This window comes from Penicillium soppii (assembly GCF_028829465.1).
Source record: "Penicillium soppii strain IBT 18220 chromosome Unknown utg000006l, whole genome shotgun sequence".
In the NCBI taxonomy this organism is placed as follows: Eukaryota; Fungi; Ascomycota; class Eurotiomycetes; order Eurotiales; family Aspergillaceae; genus Penicillium; species Penicillium soppii.
Genome location: NW_026643236.1, coordinates 3865954 through 3890230, shown reverse-complemented (window position 1 = coordinate 3890230; position 24277 = coordinate 3865954). Strand labels below are relative to the sequence as shown.

General features: G+C 46.6%; 8 protein-coding genes across 8 annotated transcripts; 5 read left to right on the top strand and 3 right to left on the bottom strand.

Annotated features, from left to right (window-relative positions):
* Positions 1–1143: 1143 nt before the first annotated feature.
* N7529_008851 (GAF domain-containing hybrid sensor histidine kinase/response regulator) lies at positions 1144–5097 on the top strand (the record flags this gene model as incomplete). Its single annotated transcript, XM_057244378.1, has 5 exons — positions 1144–1460; positions 1525–1663; positions 1719–3034; positions 3108–4801; positions 4856–5097. The coding sequence occupies 5 exons, from the start codon at positions 1144–1146 to the stop codon at positions 5095–5097; spliced, it is 3708 nt and encodes a 1235-aa protein (XP_057095916.1).
* Positions 5098–5938: 841 nt separating this feature from the next.
* Positions 5939–6723, top strand: N7529_008850 (Zn(II)2Cys6 transcription factor domain-containing protein; the record flags this gene model as incomplete). Its single annotated transcript, XM_057244377.1, has 2 exons — positions 5939–6126; positions 6198–6723. 2 exons carry the CDS (start codon positions 5939–5941, stop codon positions 6721–6723), a joined length of 714 nt encoding a protein of 237 aa, XP_057095915.1.
* A 267-nt stretch (positions 6724–6990) lies between these two features.
* Positions 6991–11157, bottom strand: N7529_008849 (uncharacterized protein; the record flags this gene model as incomplete). Its single annotated transcript, XM_057244376.1, has 3 exons — positions 6991–9509; positions 9697–10054; positions 10117–11157. The coding sequence occupies 3 exons, from the start codon at positions 11155–11157 to the stop codon at positions 6991–6993; spliced, it is 3918 nt and encodes a 1305-aa protein (XP_057095914.1).
* A 322-nt stretch (positions 11158–11479) lies between these two features.
* On the top strand, positions 11480–12431 carry N7529_008848 (uncharacterized protein; the record flags this gene model as incomplete). The annotated part of the gene is made up of 2 exons (XM_057244375.1): positions 11480–11656; positions 11733–12431. 2 exons carry the CDS (start codon positions 11480–11482, stop codon positions 12429–12431), a joined length of 876 nt encoding a protein of 291 aa, XP_057095913.1.
* Positions 12432–13139: 708 nt separating this feature from the next.
* Positions 13140–14324, bottom strand: N7529_008847 (SEC14 family lipid-binding protein; the record flags this gene model as incomplete). The annotated part of the gene is made up of 3 exons (XM_057244374.1): positions 13140–13784; positions 13851–13974; positions 14086–14324. 3 exons carry the CDS (start codon positions 14322–14324, stop codon positions 13140–13142), a joined length of 1008 nt encoding a protein of 335 aa, XP_057095912.1.
* A 2190-nt stretch (positions 14325–16514) lies between these two features.
* N7529_008846 (phosphatidylinositol N-acetylglucosaminyltransferase) lies at positions 16515–18802 on the top strand (the record flags this gene model as incomplete). Its single annotated transcript, XM_057244373.1, has 3 exons — positions 16515–16649; positions 16715–18397; positions 18458–18802. The coding sequence occupies 3 exons, from the start codon at positions 16515–16517 to the stop codon at positions 18800–18802; spliced, it is 2163 nt and encodes a 720-aa protein (XP_057095911.1).
* Positions 18803–19325: 523 nt separating this feature from the next.
* On the bottom strand, positions 19326–19757 carry N7529_008845 (uncharacterized protein; the record flags this gene model as incomplete). Its single annotated transcript, XM_057244372.1, has 4 exons — positions 19326–19421; positions 19497–19567; positions 19626–19663; positions 19717–19757. The coding sequence occupies 4 exons, from the start codon at positions 19755–19757 to the stop codon at positions 19326–19328; spliced, it is 246 nt and encodes an 81-aa protein (XP_057095910.1).
* Positions 19758–20050: 293 nt separating this feature from the next.
* Positions 20051–22308, top strand: N7529_008844 (exosome nuclease subunit RRP6; the record flags this gene model as incomplete). Its single annotated transcript, XM_057244371.1, has 2 exons — positions 20051–21717; positions 21780–22308. 2 exons carry the CDS (start codon positions 20051–20053, stop codon positions 22306–22308), a joined length of 2196 nt encoding a protein of 731 aa, XP_057095909.1.
* Between the last annotated feature and the right edge of the window lie 1969 nt (positions 22309–24277).

The window sequence follows — 24277 nt, the reverse complement described above, 5'->3', positions numbered from 1 at the left end:
GAGCTGGATTTCTCGTGGTACGCACCAATATGGTAATTACGCTGGTTACGCTGTCAAAAATAACAGACACGACAAGGTTAGGGATATCGTCGGACGAAGCCTACATAATGTACAGTTACGTATTTAGCTGAATGTCACGACAGGAATCATGACCTCTCTGGTACGTGATGTGATACAAAGAACGCACTGTCCCTATAAGGCAGAAGCTTTCTCCGCCACTGACGTACACTTTATGCCGCCTCTTATTTTATTTTGTGCGGTGTATACAATGTACTATACACATACTATATTATATTGCTAAAAGAGATATAAAATATGATTGTTTCTTGGACAAACGGGTCATGATCTCGGCAGATGATATGGGCTTCTGGAATCTATATGTGGAATCTATATAAAGATCAAGCCTTTCTACAATATTCTATTACTACATATGCAGTAATATTGGAATATTGGAGTTAACATTGTAGATCGTTCCCTGTGGATGTGTGGCTGTGTGGCTGACGGTCAATACCATTGGTGGGACACGATGTGACTTGAAGTGGCGTTTACATGATCTTAGTCAAAGTTCAAAAAAGGAAAGTTAGCAGTGTTCGACCTAAAACAATTTTAATGCACGATACCTATGTAGGTACGTGATCAACATTCTATAAATCGGTTATAGACGATGATTGGCGGGAATACAAACCGGTATGTGAACCTTTTCCTGTCTCTTGGCCTTAGTAATCGGGCATTCGATTCGCCAACAGCATTTCAAGGGAAATGGCATCACATCTCCACTAAAACTCCCGAAACAGATATTGTGGGTTCTGAACCCCTTACGTCAATGTCATAGATTGTTGGATCTTATAATAACGTTCTATAATTTGCGGAATACTTATTGCCATTATGTCGATCGATCGTCTTAACATATTTCCGGTTCCAAGATTCAGGTACAAACTGAATTTTTTAATTTATATGTTATAGATTCCAGTGTTCCATTTCTTCTTTTTTTCGATTATTTCTATATCTACAATACATTATAGTTTCCTTTTATAAGACGGTATCACTTTACTTTGGACATATTTTTATGGCTTCTGCAACATATCAAACAGCAAATTTCAGAAATCTTGAGTATTGATAGCCTTGTCTAGGCAATCACTCACTATGAACTCGGATGATCACACCGCTGGTCGCCGGGCTCGCGAGGTATATCGCTATTTTCGGCCCGAGAAACTCGCCCCGATAGATGAAGATCAATCATTCTCTAGTGATGGACCTCTCATGCGAAAAGCTGCAACCCGTGCTATTTCCCCTACACTATGTCGCTCATCGTCCGGATCTTCAACATCGCCCGGCCCATGGACCCCAGAACCGCTGTCTCGTATGCCAGATCCTTTGGCCTTAGGCGCCTCCAATGATACATTAAACTCCTTTGCGCAATTGGCTGCGCTACGTTTGAATATGGACCGAGTCTTCATCAGGTAATATGATAGTGGCTCCCTTAAAATTGATCTTGTTTCGCTTACCGCTTTTTTTCTCTTACAGTGTTTCGGACCGAGACTCTCAGTTCATCATTGCGCAAGCAGCTCAAACAAAAGAAGGAAATAAAAAATATCATTCTCTCAGTAACGGGGTCTATGATGGCTGTTCCACACTCGACGCCAGCTCTTGGATACCTTGCCAAGTAAGTCACCTTTTCCGCTCATAAGCTTACATCCCCGGTCAATTGAATTAAACAGTGCGGTTGCAAATTACAGGATACTATTGCTTTACCGCACCCCAAAAAAGACACCACAAAAGAGCAAAAACAAGACCACTTCTTAGTATCTAATGATATGACTCAAGATTCACGATACAAAGATCTGCCTTTTGTGAAAGGGAAACCGAACTTTCGATTCTACGCAGGTACACCACTAACCACAGAGAGCAAAATTAATGTCGGCTGTGTGTTTGTCCTCGATACAAAGCCACATGCCGAATTTAGTGAAGAGGATAAAGAGATAATGAGCACCATGGGAGGGCTCATTATGAACTATCTGAAGGTCAACCGACAGGCCTCCGAGGGTCGTCGTGCAGCCCGATTATCCCATGGCCTTAATTTCTTCATTGAAGGAAGATCTAGCTTCATGGATTTGATAGACGATTCAACAACCAGCCCCACATTACAATATAACACGCCTCCGATTTCGAAAACACGAGAGAGTCACTTCTCCGGGTCTAGCCCCAACCGCTATCGCCATTCCCGCTCTTGTAGCAGCGATGCGAGCTCGACAAGCTCGGCGTCAGAGACAAGGCGCGATCAGTCTCTCTCTTCAAGTGTTGATTCTAGCGTCGACTCTCGCCTTACTGGATTGAACACCGGAAACAAGCAGGATGAAGATGATCACAAGGGCAATGCCTGGACTTTCCAACGAGCAGCGAATTTGATCCGAGAAAGCCTAGAGTTAGAGGGAGATGGTGGTGTTGTCTTTGTTGAAGCTGGAAACGATGCTGCGTTTGATGTCGACACGGGCAGTCAGGGTGCGAGTTCCCAAGAGACTGGCAAACTTGCATCTATCCTGGCTATATCTACAAGTGATAACTATTTTGGACCGAAGACGGGGCCAGTTTCGCAGTACCCAGTTTCCGGAATAGATGAGTTTTTTGTGCATGGTCTACTGAATCGGTATTCCAAGGGAAAACTTTGGTCCTTCCACCGGGACGGTCTGCTTTCTAGCTCAGACAGTGACGATTCGCCCCGCGAAAGCCGGGCCCGGACACGGACTCAGTCTTCACGCACGAAACGATCAAACAAATGGAAAACCACGGAAAATACAACACTCAACCGGTTATTTCCAGGCGCTACTCAAATCATTTTCGTACCTTTGTGGAACGCCGCTAATTCTCAATGGTTCGGTGGCTGTTTTTGCTGGAACCATGTCGAGAATGTTGTTTTTGATCCGGCAGTGGAACTGAGTTCAATTCTGGGATTCGGATCCTCGATCATGGCTGAATGCAATAGAATTGAAGCACATATCTCCAACCGACAGAAGGAAGACTTTCTCGGCAGTGTTTCGTAAGTCGCATTTATCATGGGTTTATTGACCTTTTTCCTTTTTCTCTCCCAGTGGCTAATTATCGCTTTCCAGGCATGAACTACGAAGTCCACTTCATGGAGTCTTAGCAGCAGCGGAATTGCTTCATGGCACCGAGTTTGATGATTTTCAGTGCTCGCTTCTCGAAACCATCAATGCTTGTGGTCGTACATTGCTTGATACGATGAATCAGGTTCTTGACTATACCAAACTCGTTTCCTTGCAAAAGGATCTGCGCCACCTGAAAAGAAATCTAACCTCTCAAGTGGACATTGAGAACATACAACGCTCTGCTGGTCACTTGGATGAATATAGGGCTACCGATGTCTCCCTTTTGTCCGAGGAAGTGGTGGAAGGAGTCTGCTTGGGTCATTCGTACAGTCACCGGCGCACAGCCTCTATTGATGCAACGGGGGCTTTTTCAACTACGACTAAATCAACACAAGCTCCCGACATCCCTCAACTCCATGTGGACGTGATATTGGACATTGCACAGAACGATTGGACCTATTATACACCACCAGGTGCCATCCGACGCATTGTCATGAACATCCTTAGCAACGCCGTCAAATATACTGATTCTGGCCGTGTTTCCCTGCTCTTAGAGGCAAGGGAAAACCCCGGGAGTTGGCCTCACCACCAGGGTCCAAAGGAAGACCTGGTCACCCTGACAATTTCAGACACTGGTAGGGGTATGTCTGCTGAATTTTTGCGAAGCAAACTATTTGTTCCATTTGCCCAGGAAAACAGATTGTCTGTCGGAACAGGCCTGGGTCTCTCCATTGTCCGCAGTCTTGTTAAATCCTTAAGCGGGAGTATCAACGTCGAAAGTCGTTCAGGTGAAGGTACAACTGTCAAAGTGACGCTTCCTTTGACTCGCCAAGAACAACCGGATTATGGTGGCACTACTGGGGGTATTCCTGGCACTCTGCCATCACCCCCGCAAGAAGATTCTGACCCCATTGGTAATGGAGTCCGTCTTTTACGGAGCACTTACGCCGGTCGAAAAGTTGCCATCCTTGGTATTGAGCCCAATGATGCCCGCAAACACCCATTGTGGAGAACTATCTCTCAATACTTAGTCGGCTGGTACGGTCTTGAGCTAGTCTCGCCTTCATCTGGCAGTCCCATCGATGTCATTCTGGCCAACGAGCTGCCAACTAAAGAGGTCATGAATGGGGGCTTCAGGGACCCAAATCAGGCCGTCCTTGTTGTGAGTAGCAAGTATGTGGGCCACGATACTATTCGAGCAGAATGGTCTTCATTCACCACGGCTATGAGCATAATAAGTCGACCATGTGGTCCCCACAAGCTTGCTAGATTGCTGCAGAAATGCTTCGATCAAAATTCATCCATGTCACTTGCTGAGCCAATGGCGTCAACTGAAACCCGACCAAAGCCTGTCGAAAACACCATTTCGATTGAACAAAATGAACAAAAAGCCTCAATCGACGGCATCAAAACTTCAAATCCAGATAATATCCCTTCCACTCAACACGAAACTTTGGTCCCTTTTACTGGAAATACAAATTCTCTCCCGCCACCTTTGACAACCAACAACGCAGCAACATCCCAAGAGCCTCGCAAACCTCGAGTGCTAGTTGTTGAAGACAACAAAATCAACCTGAACTTAATGCTCGCTTTCCTCAGAAAGCGAGAACTGGTGACGCTAGACTCCGCCGAGAACGGACAGAGAGCAGTTGATGCAGTGAAATCATTGCAACACGGCTACGATATCATTTTCATGGGTAAGCCCTTCGTACTATTTTCCGATCAGATGAAAGACTGACCAACAAAACCAGATATTTCTATGCCAGTCATGGATGGCTTTGACGCCGCACGATCGATCCGTGCCATAGAAAAACAGCGCGATCAGGATTCTCCTAGATCTATTATCATCGCGCTGACGGGGTTGAGCGGTTCCAATGATGAAGCCGAGGCCCTCGACGCAGGGATGGATCTATTCATGACGAAACCCGTGACACTGAAAAACATCTCCAAGATCTTGGATCAATGGTCTGAGAGAGGCCTGCGAGATGATTGATCGAAGCTCCATCTTCTGGGACATTGGTTGTACTCTTTTATTTGGGTGTTTTGCGTTGCGTTCTACTTACTCTTCAGCGGAGTTATTTGGGAAAGCATTTTCATTGTTTATACTGTATATGATTATGAGGCATGAGCGATACCCTTTTGTTCTTTGTTTTACTTTTGCTTTTGCTTTTGCTTTTGCTTTTAGATATGGAATTGATACACCCACCCACGTTTTGTTAGACCTCCCTATACCTGCTCCCCTAGGCTTTGGCTAAACTATATAGTGTATATACAAACAGAATAGCAATGCCTAAGCAGCCTACCTAAACCTTCTTATGTAAACCGCGTACACCAAATTATCTCTATCCCCATTTCACTATATGACATTCATATACTCCGTAGCCAAAACTTCAACATCAAGATGCCAGACAATTCGATGTTACAATAACAATCTTGCAGTATTCCTTTTGGCCATCTTTTTAGTGCTTTTGATACCTTTGCCTTTTGGACTAGTAACTTAGAATTTTAAGATTTTTAGATTGTACAAGTAAGCTCAGTCCGTGAGACTGAGCAGTGGGAAAGGTCGGGTTTGAAGAGGACCAATCGTATATGCCCATTGATATGTGCATCTCTTATATCAGAGTTCTATGTACATTGTATACAGTTGTAGTATTTGCCACTTCCCCGTAATTTTAGCTCGGTGATGGAGCCCCACTCAATTAGAGTTAACCAATCAGATGTTGTCCGTAAAAAAACGTGCCGGACACCCGGACCCTTCACCGTTGATATCAAGTCACATGTGAGATCTACATTCCTGCCAATCCCCTATTTGTGTGTATCTTCAGCATATCACCATGGATCTCTCTGCACTTCGAAGTTCGGGCATAACCAAATCAAACAGGCAAGGTCGTCGACCAGGTAAATCAGCCTGCACGGCCTGCCACATCCGCAAAAAGCGATGTGATGCTGCCCCGCCACACTATCAATGCACATTCTGTCGCAAAGAGGATCAATTGTGCATACCCCGTGACTCAGTTGAAAGGTATGGGGATTGGACATCCAGGCCCTATATTATTCTAAGAATAGGCAATGCTAACAAGTCATGAGTTGAAGGCATACCCGGGACCGGATTCTCAACCGCAACCCCAAAACAAACCTCACCAGTTGCACAATAGATAATCAAAGCCACAAAGAAAAAGTTGCTCCTGTACCGCTAGGAATCGACCACGAGATACCCCGCTGGAGTGCGTTGTACTCGTGCTACTCGGAGATGCAGCGGTTGCTGCCCCCTTCCGTCTTCCCGTCTCCCTCCCCTTCGCCCGAGATCGAGATCGAGGAAGGCAATCCACCCGCCTCGTATAGGTCAAATTTCAATGAGAAAGAGGCACCGGCCCCGGAGATGAAGTCTGCAAAGCCCCATCCACCTGGGCTGAAAGGTGGCTGTGCTGATGAAAGTCATATGAAGAGAATCAACAAGCCAGCTTTGCAGACTCGGAGTGTATCTTCACCATCTCGGGGACAGGTATATTCAAGGCAGACATTGAGCGCGGCTGATATTATGCACGGCGAGAGTGATAGAGACATTGGCATTGCCAATGATGTTTTTATGAACGACCTTGATGCATTGCTTAGATTCTGACGATTTCTTTGTGGGCTCGAGACGAAAAACATCCACCCACAGTTGGACGTAATTAAAGGAGTTTGTCTTGGGCATTACAGTTCTATGATTCTATATTCAAATAATGTACAGGATAGTATAAGACAAAGTGACAGGGCGTGGACATCCTAGTGTACATAACAAACCAGTCAAAACAAGCCCGCCGGGTGGAATATGCATGCAACACGCTAGCGTCAATCAGACCAAAAACAAGTGGCACAAAAAATGCAAGAGAGGAGGTGTAGGGGGTTATTGGTCTTTGCGGATGATAGGGATGTGGATGGCGTTCTGCATCTTCCACGTTAAAGGACGCGGTACATCATGCCATTCGGAATCCAAGAAGGCGGCTGCATCCAACATGAACCGGAAGGGATGATTAGGCTTGTAGAGAGGACCCAGTTTGATGTCACGCTGAATCAGGGCATTGGCAAGACGGATTTGGTGAGCTCGCTCGCTGCCTTCGGGTTTCCATCCGATGAGAAAGAGGAGAGGATTGTGTCGGAACTCTGAAGGAATTTCGTCCAGAATGGAATCTGCCATGCTGTAACTTTCGTGGTGTAAGTCGATACCGACAATGACTTTGCCAGCATCGATGTTCCACAAAGTACTGAGCTCATTGTTCTTCTTAGCGAACGCATTGCGACACAGAGAAACCAGGACAGTCTGTTTCATCTTCTGGGTCACGACTCGATACATGCACGCGTATCTCCATAATACCAGGCAAATGTTGTAGTGGCGGCGCTTGAATGCAGCTAGGAACAAAAGCTCCCACTGCTCTCTCGATGATTGAAACCAAGGGACGTCGAGACATTTGAGAATATACCGCACAGCGGTGAAAACATCTGACCGGAACACTGTCACAATTGCGTTCATCGCATGGCCGTCGAGGGGTATTTTTCTGTCAATGCAGATTTGCACTAGCCGTTTCAAGGAGTCATGATCCTTCAACCGAGCGAGCGTACTGAACATTTGGCCCATTAAAGAAGAACTGAACCAATTGGCCCCGTAGGTGCTGGCCATGAGGTCAATGAAGGAGTCTATATCTTTCCCAGATTCTAGATGCACCAGGAGCGAATCTTGAATCGTCTGTTGGAGTGCGCCCTGGATAGTATTGATGTCGGACATGTAACCGCATTGTACCATATGTCCAATGAGCTCAGCCTTTTCACTAGGTTTAACCAGAGCGCTTAGCAAGGTAAGCCACGTCTCTGAGTTTGGATTGAGATGTGCGCGACCCATCTCGCGTATGAGGTGACGAAAAACCCTCACATCTTGACGCTGTGCGGCAATCTTCAACATGATATTGTATGTGTTTGCTGTGGCCACCTGCTCTGCGCGAGAACACAAGTCCCGAGCAGCAGAAATCAATTCATGTTGGCAAAGGAATTCCAATGCAAGATGTAACGCAGCAGTTGATATGTACTTGTGGTGTGTATCAAATAACTTCAAGATATGTTTTGTGATCCGCTCTATATCAGGAGTCTTCGATGGATTCATGGCCTTCTCATCGAGGTATGGTAACCGCGATGATGTGACATCCTCGACGTGCTCATTGAAGTCCTTCACTGAGTTGACAATAGGACGAGCCATCATGACTTCGTCAAAAGTCAGGCGGGATTTCCAATCTTCCTGGAAACACCAAATCCCTCGAACCAATGGCACCGGGACCTTGGAGCGCTCCATAGCGCCTCGCGATGAGCAAATCGGAACCAAAGGTTTGTGGATATCCGCAAGAGGATCGCCTGTCTCTTGTGAGTTCTGTGCACGAGTGAACTGCCCTTCCACCAACTCCAAAACACGATCTGTACCAGACAGAATAACTCGGCGGAGGAGTCCTTTGTTTTCACGTGCAGGTAAGACTTGCACACGGCATCCATTGTTGATCGGGACGTGCCAAATATTTTCTTGGAAAGTATGCTGGTTTACACCAGCGAACAGAGCTAGGGTCTCCTCTGCGACATATATTTCCTTCTGCTTTGTGCGAGTCCTGACTCTTATCCGGACATTATGCTGAGTCTCCTCTATAACATCCTTTGTATCAAACCAGGCCTTATCAATATAGGGCCATGACCGCTTTCGATACTGTTTCTTCATATATGCCCGAGCCCGGAGCTTCTTTTGATCTCTTAGAGATGTGTGTTGATTGTAGCGTTGCGTCGGAGTGAGAGTCGAAGATTCACCACCCTTAGGTCTGGGTTGCTGTATACTCTTTTGAATTCTCCTCGCCCTTGTCAACGCAAAACCGTGTAGCGCTCTTTGAGAAGTGGTGTTCTCGGCATCATTGAGGGAATTTCCCGACTGCTCTTTGTCGGCGGAGCTTCTATCTCCAGCACTCCCAATCAAAGCATCAGAGCTAGTCACATTTTTCGCGCTGATTTGACGGTTTTGTTTATTCGAAGAGGGAGGAAATTCCAGAGTTGAATGAGGAGTTCGGGCGGAATTGACAGAGATCCATCGGCACGAGTGTCGAGTGAGCGAAGGACAAGGGCGAACCACGGGGCAAAATGGAGCACCAGAGGCCTGGCATTTCTTGACCGGGCCTTCAATTGGATTCAAGGAAGAAATTGGCCGTCGTTGCCGCAAAGCAGGCGCAGCCCAGCGGGGATAGAGGAACAGAAGAGGTTCATCCGGGCCGGTGGCAACGGTGTCTAAGACGGCAGAGAGACGCCTTCTCAGACACGGGCGGCCACGCGAGAGCATAAGGATCGAAGCTCTGGCAGCACCGGAGACATTAATCAAAAAGGAACGAAGAAAGATTGGGCGCGTTGCTGTTGAGGTGTTTTTAGAATTGTCCGTCCTTTTTGCCCCGAAAATTGATGACACAAAACCGGCAGGCGGTGGAGCGTTGAAATGTATGGGCTTCTATACGTTCCTAGAGCAGCTACTCAAACTGATAATGTATGTAAAAATAATGAATGTGGCTATGCAAAGTTATAATACATTAATAGATGTGACCTTCGCGATCAATCTCGGCAGCTTTTGGGATGCCCCTGAAAACCTGCCTCATTGAGTGTGAACGTTCCTCCAAAACCGGCCGCTTAGACAACAATGTATCATGCTTAGCTGCCGGTGTTAAATCAAGAAGTTCAGTTGCTGACTCTCCATTGTCATTCTTAAACATATCCGGACCAGTAATATGCCGCTTGCAGGCTTCCACTGCACGAATAAGGTTATCTTTCTTGCGTTGAATGGCATCGGCATCTTTATCGGAAGCTGCGGGTGTTTTCGATAAATCCTGAATGACACCAGAAAGATACGTGACAAACTGCCACCGGGATGTTTGAAATAAGAAAGTCGGCATAATATCCAGTATCTGCTAGAGTTAGACAATCTTCAGATCATTAAAGAAGGGACGAAGCAATTGATGCGGCCCACCTTGTCGTGTAGATAATACAGCTCATCGCCACCTCCTTCGACGAATTTCTTTAATGCATCAATTCTCTCACGGTCAATGGATGACAGCTTCAGGGCATGCATCAAGCTGGGAATATCCCCAATCTCATCAACATGTGGCTCTTCGTCAACCGTCATACTTGCGCGGTTCAAGAATCCAGAGTCTACCCGCGGAAAACCAGCAGCACTTTGCTCTCGGCTTCTGGTCTTGAGGGAATGGATGGTAAAATAATCCTCATTGAGCATGTGGGATTTCTCGAAGTCAGAACGGCCACGCAGATGCCGGTCAGGGATCTTCGTTCGTAATCTAACCCACCGCCTCCTCCGAACAAAGGAATGGAACCATGGCTGTGTACCATGCCATGTAGAAGAAGAAAACGAAAATGAGTATTGCCATCCTTGCTCGTCAGTATCGCCTGACATGTCGACATACCATGCCTTCCAGGTCCACTCCCAACTCGGGTCGGGAAGTTGGGCATTTGTGATATTAACAGGGCTGGTACGGCGGTCCTGTGTCATCCAGGCGTCGGGGTCAAAGTTCAAGAGGGAGCTGTGCGAGTATCGTGGTACCCCAAAGAAGAATGAGCCTCGCTGGTTTTCGTAGAGGATGTCCAATTCCGAGTGCGGCTTTGCGTCGTCGCGACTGTTCCTTGGATCTCCAACTCCATTCAAGTCGTTGCCAATTGTAACAGTTTTTGATATACGAGGCGGCGCGAAGTCCGTTGTATCGACATCTCTGGCTCCGCTGCCTTCTCTGGTAGGGCTGGCTGAGATAGATTCCCCGCGCACTTGGGACGACTCCTGGCTGAGCGAGTCGCTGGCGTCAGGGGCAACTCCCAGTCTATCAGGTTGCCATTTTGCATATTTCCGCTTTTTGATCTGGCTCTGGACGGATGCTCGGCTGAGATGTTTGGTCAGGCTTGCTTGTCGATCTAGTGTGGATGTCCGTCGTGGGGTCCCTTCGTCGGTGGGTTGTTGTGGGACGGTATTATCCACCAGAGAAATGGACTTTGAGTTCTCCATTGTTTTGTTTCGAGTATTCAAGTGTATTTTGAGGTGAAAGTGGCCCAGAATATCACCGAGTGTGCTGTACTCGCATTATCTAAAAGAGTTGTATAATTCGAGAATAAACAGAGAGAAAATAATATGTCGGGTATCTTAAAAAAGGAAAAAGTGTAGAGCTGAACAAGGGAAGGGGAGTATAGAGAAGTTATAAGGAAAGTGAAGTGTACACTATCAAGAGAAAAAGCAAATGCAACATCGATGACATCGTTTGCGGGGATACCGCCAAGCCCTTTCAACTATCGCGGAAAAGAAAAAAACAACACTCAACAGCCAACACAACATGGCAGCGCCTCACTACCGAAAAGTCGAGCTTCAGTCTCCAGCAGACTTCACCTATCTATATGCCAACACCGTCGCGTTTTCGCGACAGAAACTCGACTTACACCTTCCCCCTTCCGCTTCAAACAATGAAACGCCAGACCCGATGCGCGAACGCGTTCGGGAGCTGGTAGACGAAGTAAGCTCCTAAATCCAACTCTTATCTTCTGTATTCCGAAGGCGATGTTGATTTCATATGATTTAACCTCAAACAGTACATAAATAAAACCTTCGACACAGCCTCGGCCTCAATCAGCATCAACGGATTAGACTCCTCCTCACCACAATTTCCCTTCCCAGCCGCATTCACTGCGCCAACGGAGCAAATCGAGTACGAGGTCTACGACACAGAGCTCGCATCACGCGTCACATCCCTCTATGCACAACTGGAATCGCTCAACACGACTGTTGCACAGCAAAGACGGGAAGCGCCGAGACGCGCCGCGAAGGAATATGCGGCGCAGTTGAAGAAGATGATTCAGGAGGAGGAAATCTACGAAAAAGAGCTCGAAATCGAACTGCAGGGAGAGAAAATCAACAATGAGATGGATGAGTCTGTGGATGGGCAGGCTCAATCGATCGAGGACACAACGCCTGGTCAAACAGCTGATCGAATGGATGTTGATTCTACCGAAGATTTCGGATCAACTCCAGCGTCCTCTCGGCGCAGAAGAAATATCGATCCAACTTGGACATTGCAGGCTGCACTTGGGACGGAGGAGGAGCAGGAACGGTGGAAGAGTGGGGATATTGCTGGTGTCTATGAAGATACTTTGCGTATGCTGCTGCGCTTGCAGGGCGAGAGCGGTGCTACTCCCGAAGACGGTGCAGAGGGTAATGCGTTGGCGACGACAGTTGGCAAGGTTGAGCGAGCCGGACGAGCTGCTGAGGTTGTGGAGACTATGATGAAGTGAAGCCCTCTAAGGCTATGGGTATGTTTAAGTAGTGTTTATTTATTCTTTCATGCTTAGGTTCTTTGCGAAATTGGGGGCGTTTTGAAGCCCTGGGCTTTAGTTGGGAATAATGATACCATGTCTTGTTTACTCTTGATTTGTTCAGCCAGAAAGAAATCTATTTGTTCCATGTCTACTGCAGACATTGTTCTTCGCTATTCCAAATCTCACAAAATATGTACCATTAGTGGCAGGAAAAATCCTAGACATGATAGCTACCATTTCAATATGTGCTTGTTCGTGTATACACACCAGCACTATATTTGAATAAGAACACCAGCTATTCACCTTAACACCAGCTCACTTTTAGATTTCATCACGTCCTGTTCCTTCTATACCAGGAGCAGCACATGCTGCGCATCTTTAACAGGTGAAAAACAAACGGAACAATAAGAAACAAGCTCTCCATGATATCTAGATCTGAAAAAAAAGCAACACGCAAATAGCGAATGTAAGGCAAGGAATCCAAGGATTGGTGGATGGGTCGGCGAAGATGTGTTGAAACCACCGGAGCAGATACTCCAGTCTGCCAGGGGGATTTGGCGTCGGATGGGACCTTGTTTATAGGTCGTACCACCTTTGATGTTTTTTTGTTTCTGTTTTCAGTCCCAGCACAAGCCCGGGGGGTGTACGTATATCGGTTTAAGGAATGAATGAAAAGCCATCAGCTTAAGCGCTGGTCTGAACACCCTCCTGACCCTCGACATCCTTCTTCTCATAACTGGTCTCCTCGTTCTGCACAACAGGCTCGGCATCCTGCTTGGTGGCCTCCTTCTTAGTAGCCCACTTAGGGGGACGAGTCCATTCAGGCTCCTGCCACGGGCCCATATCGGAGAGCTCACAGCCACCAGGGCAGGTGCACTTGCCGCCGAACTCAACGGGCAAGTTCTCGGCGGGAACCTGGGACAGCAGCTCCTTCTGATATCCGCTGCCGAGGATGTTGATCTTGCTAGCAGTCACGGGATCGAGGAAACCCTTGATGGCGCTGAAGGCGGTGCTGAAGCCCCAGGGGGCGTTGATCAGGTACAGCTTTCCGAGACGCTCAGGGTAGTGGTTTTGCGAGATCTCTGAAGCCTGCTTGACATATGTGTAAACAGAGGAAATGCTGCTGATGCCAACTCCCTTGAGATCCATGATGGTGCAGCAGGTCTCGAGCAGCTTACCGGCCTTGCGCGAGCAGGCAGGCAGGCGCGGGTCGGCCAGCTTCTCATACTCAGTCACCAGGTTCTTCAGCATGCGATCGGCGTTGGTAATCTTGTACATCTGGTTCAGATCGATCTTGCCCATCTTCTCGATATAGACGGGACGGCCATCCTGTTGAACACAATGTCAGTATCGAGATTTTGATAAACGAACTACGATAAAACATGAGAAACCAACCTTATCCGTCTTGTGATAGTACTGAGGGTAGTACTCGAAGACCTTCTCCTTCTCCGGGTATTCGAAGTTAGCTGCCAAATCATCGGTGCCGAATTCCTTGCGCCATTTCTCGCTGTTCGTAAACCTGCAAAAATCCGTTAGACCATTAAAGCTCATGGCTGTACCAGCCGCCTGCGTAGAAGGCTTTTGAGCAAACAAAAATTTCTACAGCTGCGGGAAGGATCGAGCAACGTACATGGCCTTGGCAGCCTCGATGTCGAACTTGCGGGCACGCAGGAAGCGTAGGAGAGTCAGAGTGTCCAAACGCTCGGTGTAGCCGAGCTTTTCCAGCTCGGCACGGAGCTGGTGAACCTTTGCATCCTGCTCCGGGGTGGTGTGGCCAGGGTGACCAGGCTGTGACTCCGGAGCGGTGGTGGGAAAGTCGTACTGATCGTACTTGGGGTCGGTGGGCAACTGTGACTCTGTGGCCGCCATTGTGATGGTGAGATGTTATGGTCGAGGGTGTAGGGAAGAGAAGTTGTTTGTTCAGGAATAAGGGCGGGAGGCGGAGGGGGAATTGGCGTAAGTGGCCACTTTAGGATAAAAATATTAAAAAGCTTCTAGGTGATCGTCCAAAATTATTGAATTCATATAACACTACAGAGTACTGATGTGATATTCATTTTAAAAAGGAAATATATTGTATAGAAGGCTATTGTGTTATTTTTTCTCCTTTTAATTATAACTCTCTCCCGTTTGATGTTGTCAATGTTATTGAGACCCGCAAACGGTCGAGGTTAGTTATATACATGTACCGAAACCAAATCTGTCTATGCCTGGGTTTATATATAGAGTAAAGGATCAATTGGTGCAACAATTGAATAACAATTTCGACTATACAGGAAGTTTTTTTCAAAGAAAAAAGACCTTAAAAAGGGGCAAGGCGACGAGGGGCAAACGTGGCGGTGTCAGTGACGAATTCGCTGCCATATTGTAGAGTGGACACCGGTATTTGACCTTCAACGCGTGTACGGAGTACTCCGTAGTCAATTCAAACGTTACACACATAGCAAATTCTGGGCGGTGATGGAAAACTAAGTGAAAAAGCCACATAAAAACAAAACACTTTACGAAGTACAATGACGGTCCATAAGTTTCAACACCCTTTTGGATACCGCCTTCCTATAATAGTCGCACCGCCTACTTGGACAATGATACCGCTCAATGGATTAAGCTTTTGGTTGTTGAGAGCAGGCAGAAAACAGGGGTGCTGAAACTTATGAACTGTTACTGAAAGCTATGTATAATAATATTAAGAACGATTAACATCAGTTTCCTATAAGGGCAAAAAATTTGCATGATGCTCACACCCGGGATTGAACCGGGGATCTTATCATTTCATTGCAGGTACGCTATCTAAGGGTTAGTAAGAAGTTTAGGTAGACAATCAAATAAAGATTTACTAACAGTGATACGCGTTACCACTACGCCATGCGAGCATTGCTGTCCTTCGGCTGCAATATTTATAATAGTTAATAGGAGGAAATCTATAGTACATGCGGTCATCTAAGTGGCTGTGTCCTTGGGTAGTTGCCTTTTTAGCGTACAGTAATTGTTCAATACTATTTCAGTGAATAAATAGTCCAATCGAAAACGAGAAAGCCGAGCATAATAATTGAAGTTTGCTTAAACTGAATAGGAGCTTGCTTCTATAATTTCCACCTAGTAACTAGTATGTGGTTAATGACTAGTTATGTACTCCGTACTATAACTAAAGCTGATCTGCAACGATGAACCTGATTCCCTGACCCTCTCTTCCATTAACGTGAACGTAATTCCCAAGCGAGCTACGCAGTCCAATACACATAATAAATGTGAGATATCCAAGTCATATATCAAGAACCACAGTCTTGGTTTATTTCATAGTAAATTTAGCTCAGAAGTATAAGCTTCTAGATGATGTTGAATAAAGCCAGTCACGTGTGTAACGCGGGATCAGGACGAAACAACTTGAATCCAGCTTGGTTGATCGCGCTTTATTATCAATACATTGTTTCGAGGACCACAAATAGCAACTCTTCAAATTTCCTCCTGTGTCCCTGTTGTGCATTCGAACCTCCGAACTCCTCATCAAGCGATGCGCGCAAGCTAAACGCGGACCGCCTGAACCAGCTTGATTCATGCACCCCTTTTCCGTCCTCACACTTGGAATCTTCGTCGCGGGCTATATTACCGCCAGGTGGGACCTTGTTACCCGTCTATACGAATTGGCCATCTTTGCCTGGGATCACGGCGTTGTGGTATGTCTCCGACCATGGGTCTTGGCCACCCCTCCGCTTGCGACTTATCAACTCGTTGGCAGCATACGTTGTCGAAGGATAGCGCTAACTATACACTGTCTAGACACGAACTGCGAAGGGTTTCTTGTTTCTGTCCATCTTCTTTTTCCTACTCGTCCTACCAATCAATCACCTCGCGTCCAAGGAGGGTCAATTGGTGAGCAATCCTGGATCGACCAGATGTGTTCGACACCGGTCAAACATATTGGCATTCTGTTGTGGTCTGGAGCTATATACTGATGTCCTGCCGGATAACAGCACCCGCGCCACGTAAATTTCGGCGTCTCTGCGCGAGAACAGTTGCGCCGTCGAGGTTCGTTCTGAGACCTGGGTGGAGGATGACAATATGCTCATGAGTGATGGATTGTTACGGGTATTTTGGCCATATGATCTCCCGCGATCTTCGTCATCCGGTGTGATTGTCGGATGGCGGAACTCAGAACTTGATCTATTTGTGCTCACAGTGCTGGAAGAAGTCGAGGTAGGCGCTATCTTTCTCTGTGACTAGCCTGAGCTCTATAGGCTAACCACCTTTCTATAAATCAGCCACGCAATGTCGACAATGCTCTCCGCGCCGGAATCCTGTTCCGCAACAGTCCCCACCCGATTGGGCGCATGTTCAGTCTCTGTGGCCGCTCTCAAATGCATGTTCTTGGCTCGACCAACTCATCTGTGCCACCTACGTCCTTCAACTCTTCTCACCTTGACGTGACTTTGAACCCACCATCGAAGGCCCCTCGAATCTTCTGCCCACCAGAGGCGAATTTGTCAGTGCAGGTTATCATGTATCACCGCCCGCATCCAACGCGCATGGAATACATGTCGCTTCATCCAATTTCTCTGGCACTGGGAGATAAAGTGACAAAAACAGAAACATGGGGCCCCTCATCTGACAAGGTCGAATCAGAAGAAGGTGACAAGACCGGGTCCAAGCTTTTGGTCGAGAAGCTCAAGCTCCATTCGGTTGTAAAACATATCCCATCTCAGAAGGAGCAGGCCCTCCCACTAATTATAAACCAAGTCAACTGCGCATATGAGATGTCACAGCTCATGCATAAAAACAGCCATTTGATTGGCATTCGTGCGAAAAGAAGCATGAGCGTTGGTGAGCGGGTTGTGGAATCAGCGACAACTCTATGGGGCTTTATTGTTCTCTGTATTGCTCACGTTTTCTGGCAATGGCTGTGGCCCGTTGTCACTCGTTTATTTGTCATTGGGCTTGTGGGCCATCGTTCTGTTGCAGAAATCGTCTTGCAAGTTCTCGAGTGGCGCGCTCGGCCTGACGCTGCTGCTCTCAAGGACATTTCGGCAACTGCTCAACAGGTTGATATACGTTTGCAGCAGTTTTGTTATTGGCCAATTCAATATGTCAAGCTTCGACAAAGAAAGGATAATTGGGAGAGCGTGACAACCAGTCATCCGGATTATATCCGGTTCTACAACAGTTTGTGGCTGGTTGCTAATGATGTGATCATTGGAATTGCTATGGGTTCCTACATCATTGATAACGCGAACTGGGTTGCTTCGCAGATCAACACTGTCTTGACTGGTTGGACCGTGGAAGGATTACAGCGTACCATATCCTGGCTTATGGATTGGCCAGCTGGTTTGAAATTAAACAACGAACTTGCAGCCTTCCTTGGTGATTTGTTCCTTTGGGTTATCGAGAACTGGGCAGCTTGTATCGCCAATCTTCAGCCCTTCCTTCCTGCTATCATCTATGTTGTTGGGTGCTCTAGCTTTGCAGGAGCCAGTATGCCAATTGCTCTCTTCTCTGACCTCCTTTCGATCCTGACGGTCCACATTTATTCCTTCTATATTGCTTCCGCGCGGATCTTCAACTGGCAGCTCACTATCATCATCTCCCTTTTCCATCTGTTCCGCGGAAAGAAACGCAACGTCCTCCGCAACCGAATAGACTCATGCGACTACGACCTAGATCAACTTCTACTTGGCACCATCCTTTTTACGGTCCTTTTCTTCTTACTTCCTACAGTCGTGGTCTTTTATTTGACCTTCGCATCCGCCCGGATGCTAATCATTTCAATGAAGGCAGGGTTTGACACTTGCCTCGCATTCTTAAACCACTTCCCACTCTTCGCGCTGATGCTTCGCGTGAAAGACTCCCGACGTTTACCGGGCGGTATTCGCTTCGAACTTCGGGATGATCCAAATAAGAGTTACTGTAGCACAGATTTGTCTGCGCGGGTCTCCTATATTCACTTAGAGGTATTTCCACAATCAGTTCATCAAAGTCCAGGCTTCAAACAGCAGCTAACGTTAATTTAGTCCATTCCCCTTCCGCTACGTGCAATGTTCGACCAGTACTTCCAACTCGGCCATCGGCTTCGGAAACACTACCTCGCACCTCGTGTCATCTTCTGCCTCATGACTGGCCGGTTTGTTCCACCCATTCACCGCCGCAACCTCTATAGCATGCAGTATAGCATGCTACCTGCCCGTCGTGCTGGAATGGCAGAGGTGTGGTCATTACTCACCCAAACCAAGAAAAGCAACGGAGGAGGTAGTGGCGCTGGCTCTATGGGTGGGGGTGTAGGGGTTCCAGGCAACCCAGTGCCTAAGGTTCCGGCGAACTTCGGCCAGGGTGATCAGCGGAGAAGGGGTCACCGTTGAGGTCATTACTTCTTGTACATAATACCACTAATGCTTTACCCGGAAAATATATATGTCTTCACGGCCAATGTAGGAAAAAGAGAGCTGATTAACAATAAGAAAGTATTTGCATGGCCCAGATATCATTGGGAGCTTTTCAAATCCCTTATCTTTCTATTCCAAGATTTACTATCGTTAAAAACACTATGATCTATAAACAACAAGCAAGTTCTCCATCGATTTCAGCTGTACATGGTTAACCAGATTTAGGTATCTAGCCATATTGACTTCAAAGGGAGAATTTGCCAAAGCTCAGACTGTGGTTGGGGCCTAGAATCAATCAAGAATATGTGACAATTGAGAGTGATGTATATGTTATGAGATGAGATATGCTAGTATATACATGATGCCAAACCCACAAGGCCAGACCAACTCCTGTTCACGAGAATAGATCGGATGAAAGATGCATGCTATCGCTGAAAAGACCAAATGGCGCCAGTTCCTTGAAATAATGAGCCCCTAGACGGCCAGCTCAAGTCCCCGTTCAAGACTTTTTGAGAAATTCTGCGTCTGTTTCGCTGCTGCCACTCTTTCGGGCATCATCCACCATGGTGTCAATGCCTCGTTCCTTGAGAACTTTCTATAACCATGACAATAGGTCGATTAGACACAGTGTAAATTGTAAGCATATACTAGGGCAAAGTATAAGACTCACGTTTAAGCAGCCCTTATAATTCTGAAACAAAGCTTCACAGTCATTGGAAGAGGTGTTGCCACGCAAATATTCTGTCTTGGAATTAGCACCTTTTGCGTACATATAGGAGGAAGCGGCAAAGCTACTTACTCTCGCTGTACCATTTAAGGAAGCAAGTGTCATATTTCCTATTTAGATTGTTAATACATTCGATGTAGATGCCGGGTGTTCTAGAACTCACTCCTTGATATCGTTGCATTCGGGGGCGATGGAGGCTGCCATGATGGATATAGTGAAGACAAGTCCTGAAAATTTCGAGATTATTTCTTGCTTTCTCTTTGGTAATTGAAAGCTCTTATCGTTTTTTCAAATATTGTAGTAGATTAGAAGGAATGAGAGAAAAGAATGTAGCGACGCTGAGGCAGTTCCATACAAACTCTCACCAGGTTAGGCAGGCGGTCAGGCGGGTCAATTGATCCTGCCGCGATCTTTTTTTTCGGAGTTCTGGATTTCCCTTTGTTCTATTTCTCTTGTTGTTTGTTTCAATCCACTGAATTGGAGCTCTGCTAGTCACCATGGACTCTGCAGAATTTGCCCCATTCCAGGCGGAATTGACATCTGCTCTAGTCCAAGTGACTCGAACCGTTGGACAGCTCTCGTCAGAAGATCTGAACTTCCATCGCACCTCCAGCGCGAAATTTTCCGAGTCACTAGATGAACAGAGCGAGCGAATCATTGCGCTGACCTCGGCTGTAATCAAAGCTGCCTCCGCTGGCACCGATGTAACCGGACCGACCCTTCACGATGAGGATTCAGTCGAGGACAATTGGCGAGGCGTGGTGGATGTGATTGATTTGCTGCTGGAAAAAGCGGACGCCTGCTTGGATGAGTTCACCGGTGTGATCAAAAAACTCAGCCCGTCACAGGAGGAGCAAGCTCCTGTGGTCAAGAAGGGCCCTAATTTCCCGACTATCTACGATTACGGCCCGTCTAAAATCCCCAAGCCTCAACTGGATTTCGAGCGCAAGCCAGATAACACAAACGTGGAACCATTCAAACCCCTCCTCAAGTCCAAGCCTCATGCGATTGTTCCGTTGGAGAAGTGCCTGAAAATGAAGAAGATTGACGGCGCACCAGGCTACCCTCATCCATATGAGACTGAGATTCGCGAGTCCCAGTACCCGAAATCGGTCTATCAGATTTCACCTCCAATTGAATACCTGCCCTTTGAGAGCACGACCGCTACGTTTGTTGATACTTTGGACGGGGTCAAGGAAATGCTGAAGGAGCTCAAAAAGGCAAATGAAATCGCCATTGATTTGGAACATCACGATGTTCACTCATACCACGGTCTTGTATCTTTGATGCAAATCAGTACCCGGGACAAGGATTGGGTTGTGGATACATTGAAACCATGGAGAGAAGAGCTGCAAATGCTGAACGAAGTTTTTGCGGATCCAAAGATCTTGAAGGTCCTACACGGTTCCACCATGGATATCATTTGGCTGCAACGTGACCTGGGTCTCTATATGGTTGGAATGTTTGATACTTTTCATGCTGCATCCGCACTGGGCTTCCCCAAGCGGAGCTTGAAGTTCCTGCTTAGCAAGTTCGTCAACTTCGAGGCTGATAAGCGCTATCAAACTGCCGATTGGCGAGCTCGCCCACTTCCAACTGAGATGTTCGATTATGCCCGCTCTGATACCCATTATCTTCTTTACATTTACGACCGTCTGCGAAACGACCTTATTGAAAATTCGACCGAAGAAGCGAGCCACATCGATTACGTCAACGAAGGATCGAAGAAGGAAGCATTGCAACGCTATGAACGCCCTGTTTACGATGCCATCAATGGCCATGGCCCAGGAGGCTGGTACGATCTGCTATGGCGTAACTCAAGTAACCTCACCAAGGAGCAGTTCGCTGTTTTCAAGGCAGTCCACCAATTCCGGGATGAGGTGGCACGCGCTGAGGATGAGGGCTGGCAATGCGTTTTTCCCAAACATATGCTCTTCAAACTTGCTCAAGCTATGCCGCTTGACCTGGGAACTCTATTCCGAACCCTGTCACCTGTGACTCCCATCACAAAAGATCGGGCGCCAGAACTCTTAGATGTTATCAAGCAAGCCAAGCTAGCCAGCATTGATGGCCCAGAATGGCGCGATGTTGCACCCCCAAAACATTTTGCAAAGGCGGGCGAAGCTCTTCCCTTGGATCTTTCTAACGTTCCTATCGCTGGACGGTTCGAGACATCTCAATTTTGGGGCGATGTTTGGGAGATCAAAGAATCGCCTCTTCCTGCAGAATATTCTCTGACCGCTGGGGCAGAGGCCCTGCGTCTTTCTCTCCCCTTGCCACCCATGCCAGCAACCGTCTCCCAAACTCGGGACCACCTCGGCGCAGCAACAAAACCCGCTGCCTCCCAACCCACAACTCCCCCTCTCCCAAGGAGCCAGAGGCGAAGAAGTATTTCACTGTCAAGGATCTTGGTGGTCCACGCAAACGAAAGGTCACTCCAGTCAACAACCCAGCACAGGCCCTCTCCACCACGGCCGACCTAGACGACACCAGTAACGACCCCGATTCCGCCGAAAAGAAGAGCAAGAAGTCACGCAAGGAGAAGAAAGCAAAGAAGTCGAAATCAAAGTCTCAATCCGACGAAGCTCCCTTCGACTACGGCGCCGCCGATGCCGTTCTCAACGCTCCTTCTGCCTCCACAACCCAGCCCCGTAGAAAGACTTTCAACCCCTACGCCAAGGCCATGGAGGCTCCTTCAGGTGCGCGGAAGACTAAGCGAGACGAGGCCGGCAAGTCTCTCACTTTCCGCCAATAGATTGGAGATGTTTTCCATCTTCGGTCTCAAAAAAAGCATTACGGGGTTTGGGTGGGCTCTTCGTTTTTCACGGTTTTTTGTGTTTGATCAATTAGCATAGCGATACCCGTAAGTCAGTTGGAGGCTCTGGGATTCTACTTCTTGTGTGTACATTTAGAGAACATCAGGTTCTCATTGGCAATTAAGCTACATCATGTTTACCCATATACTATTTAACGGTATACCACGTAATGTACTCCATACTTTGTACCTACCTAGGTAGATCAGATTAGATTTCCTCGATGCCAAGTATAGAGTGGATTTGAGCAAGAAATAGGTATGCAGCAGCTAAGCCTTCCCCTGGATGCAAAATGTTACAAGTTGAATGTGGGATTGATCTTGTCCAAGGAAGGCAACTGTTTGATGTAGATAAATTAAGTAGCGGCAGATTTAAAGGTTAGGAACAGCCAGAATATGCGGTAAGACAATAGTTGACTGAACACCTGCGTGTCAGTTGATATATAGAATGAGTAGGTCTCAGCCACATGCTTCTATTTTGGCAATGTGTAACTTTGTAGCTGTGAAACACATACTTATCTACAAAGGAACAAGGTTGGTCAATACTTATACTGTACAATATACCTAGTAGGTAAAATGTACAACGTCAACGAGATTGTATATCCGCATTGAGCACCACTCCCCGCTACTTACAAAAAATGAGGGGGTAAAGGCCAATCAAAATAAAGTTTGATGCTTTGCAAATTACAGATGCAATTACAATAGAAATGGAGATTCTTCAACGGGGCCCTAAAAGGGTAGGATAGGGGGACGATCCTATCGCTTTAATGGCAGGACCTCGGGATAAGACAACCGTTAATAACAATTGTGGCCACAACTACACGTAATTATACCATATTGTACCAACCTTACACGTCCATTGCCGATCCCTAAGAGAGATCATACAACGTTGCGGAAGGATTTCCATCCGACAAAAAAGTGTTACTCGGAAGGCCGGATAGCGTAACCCAGGGTGTAGTATGGTTAAGTTCATTTAGTTCAGGTTTGATATGCAAGTAACCTTGGAAGTATACATACATATATACCTATCAGGGGGTTGGGAATTGATCTACAAAGCTTTGGCGCGTTTCATGAGGGGACGTATGGCCCGTGTGGATGATCTGATTGTTGGCATTTAATTTTTGGCATTCAATTTTTGGATTTTTGGATTTGGATTTCAGTTGCCTCTTGAGTGTACCTGCAAGTACCAACAAACACCTATAAGGTGCCTCTATTGTACTGAAGTATATGTATGTATTCGCCTTACGCCTCCGCATGATTTATCCATGGATGCGCGTATTAAACCCGAAATTCGATAAGAAGAAAAAAGGTCAAGGACCCACTTGACTCTCTCCACTCTCTCTTTTACCCCTGAGAGAATGGGACCCAAGTGGTACTCCGTACTCGGAGAGAACTTCAGTGTACCCCATAGTTTGCTTTAGAATATAATTATGATTCAATTCAATTCAATTCAATTCAATGTGATTTGATTCAAATTTATCAAATTCCATCTATGGAATACATTTATCTTAAATTCATTTCATTTCATATGTAATCAGGGAACACTTAAACTTTCTTTGTTAGGAGGTTGTCTCGGTCCATTGGTACTACAAACCCTAATGGACAGGTTCAATCATTAGAAGTCAAACTTGACCGTTGCACTGGAGTACAAGATGAGAGATATAAATAATATAATATAGAGTAAAAATGAGAGAATACCTAGAACAGAGAGAGAGACCTGTATGTCGGATACAGCCGAGAACCGCTAAAGTTATCCAAGACATTCGTGCATTGTCCATGCAAGATGATTTGGTTATGTCACAGCTAACAGAAAGGTCAAAAGTACTGTAACTATAGTGAATGTTACAATAACAAGAAATATGAAAGTACACAAAGGTACCAAGCACTCCGTACAGGATGCACTCCAGTTATA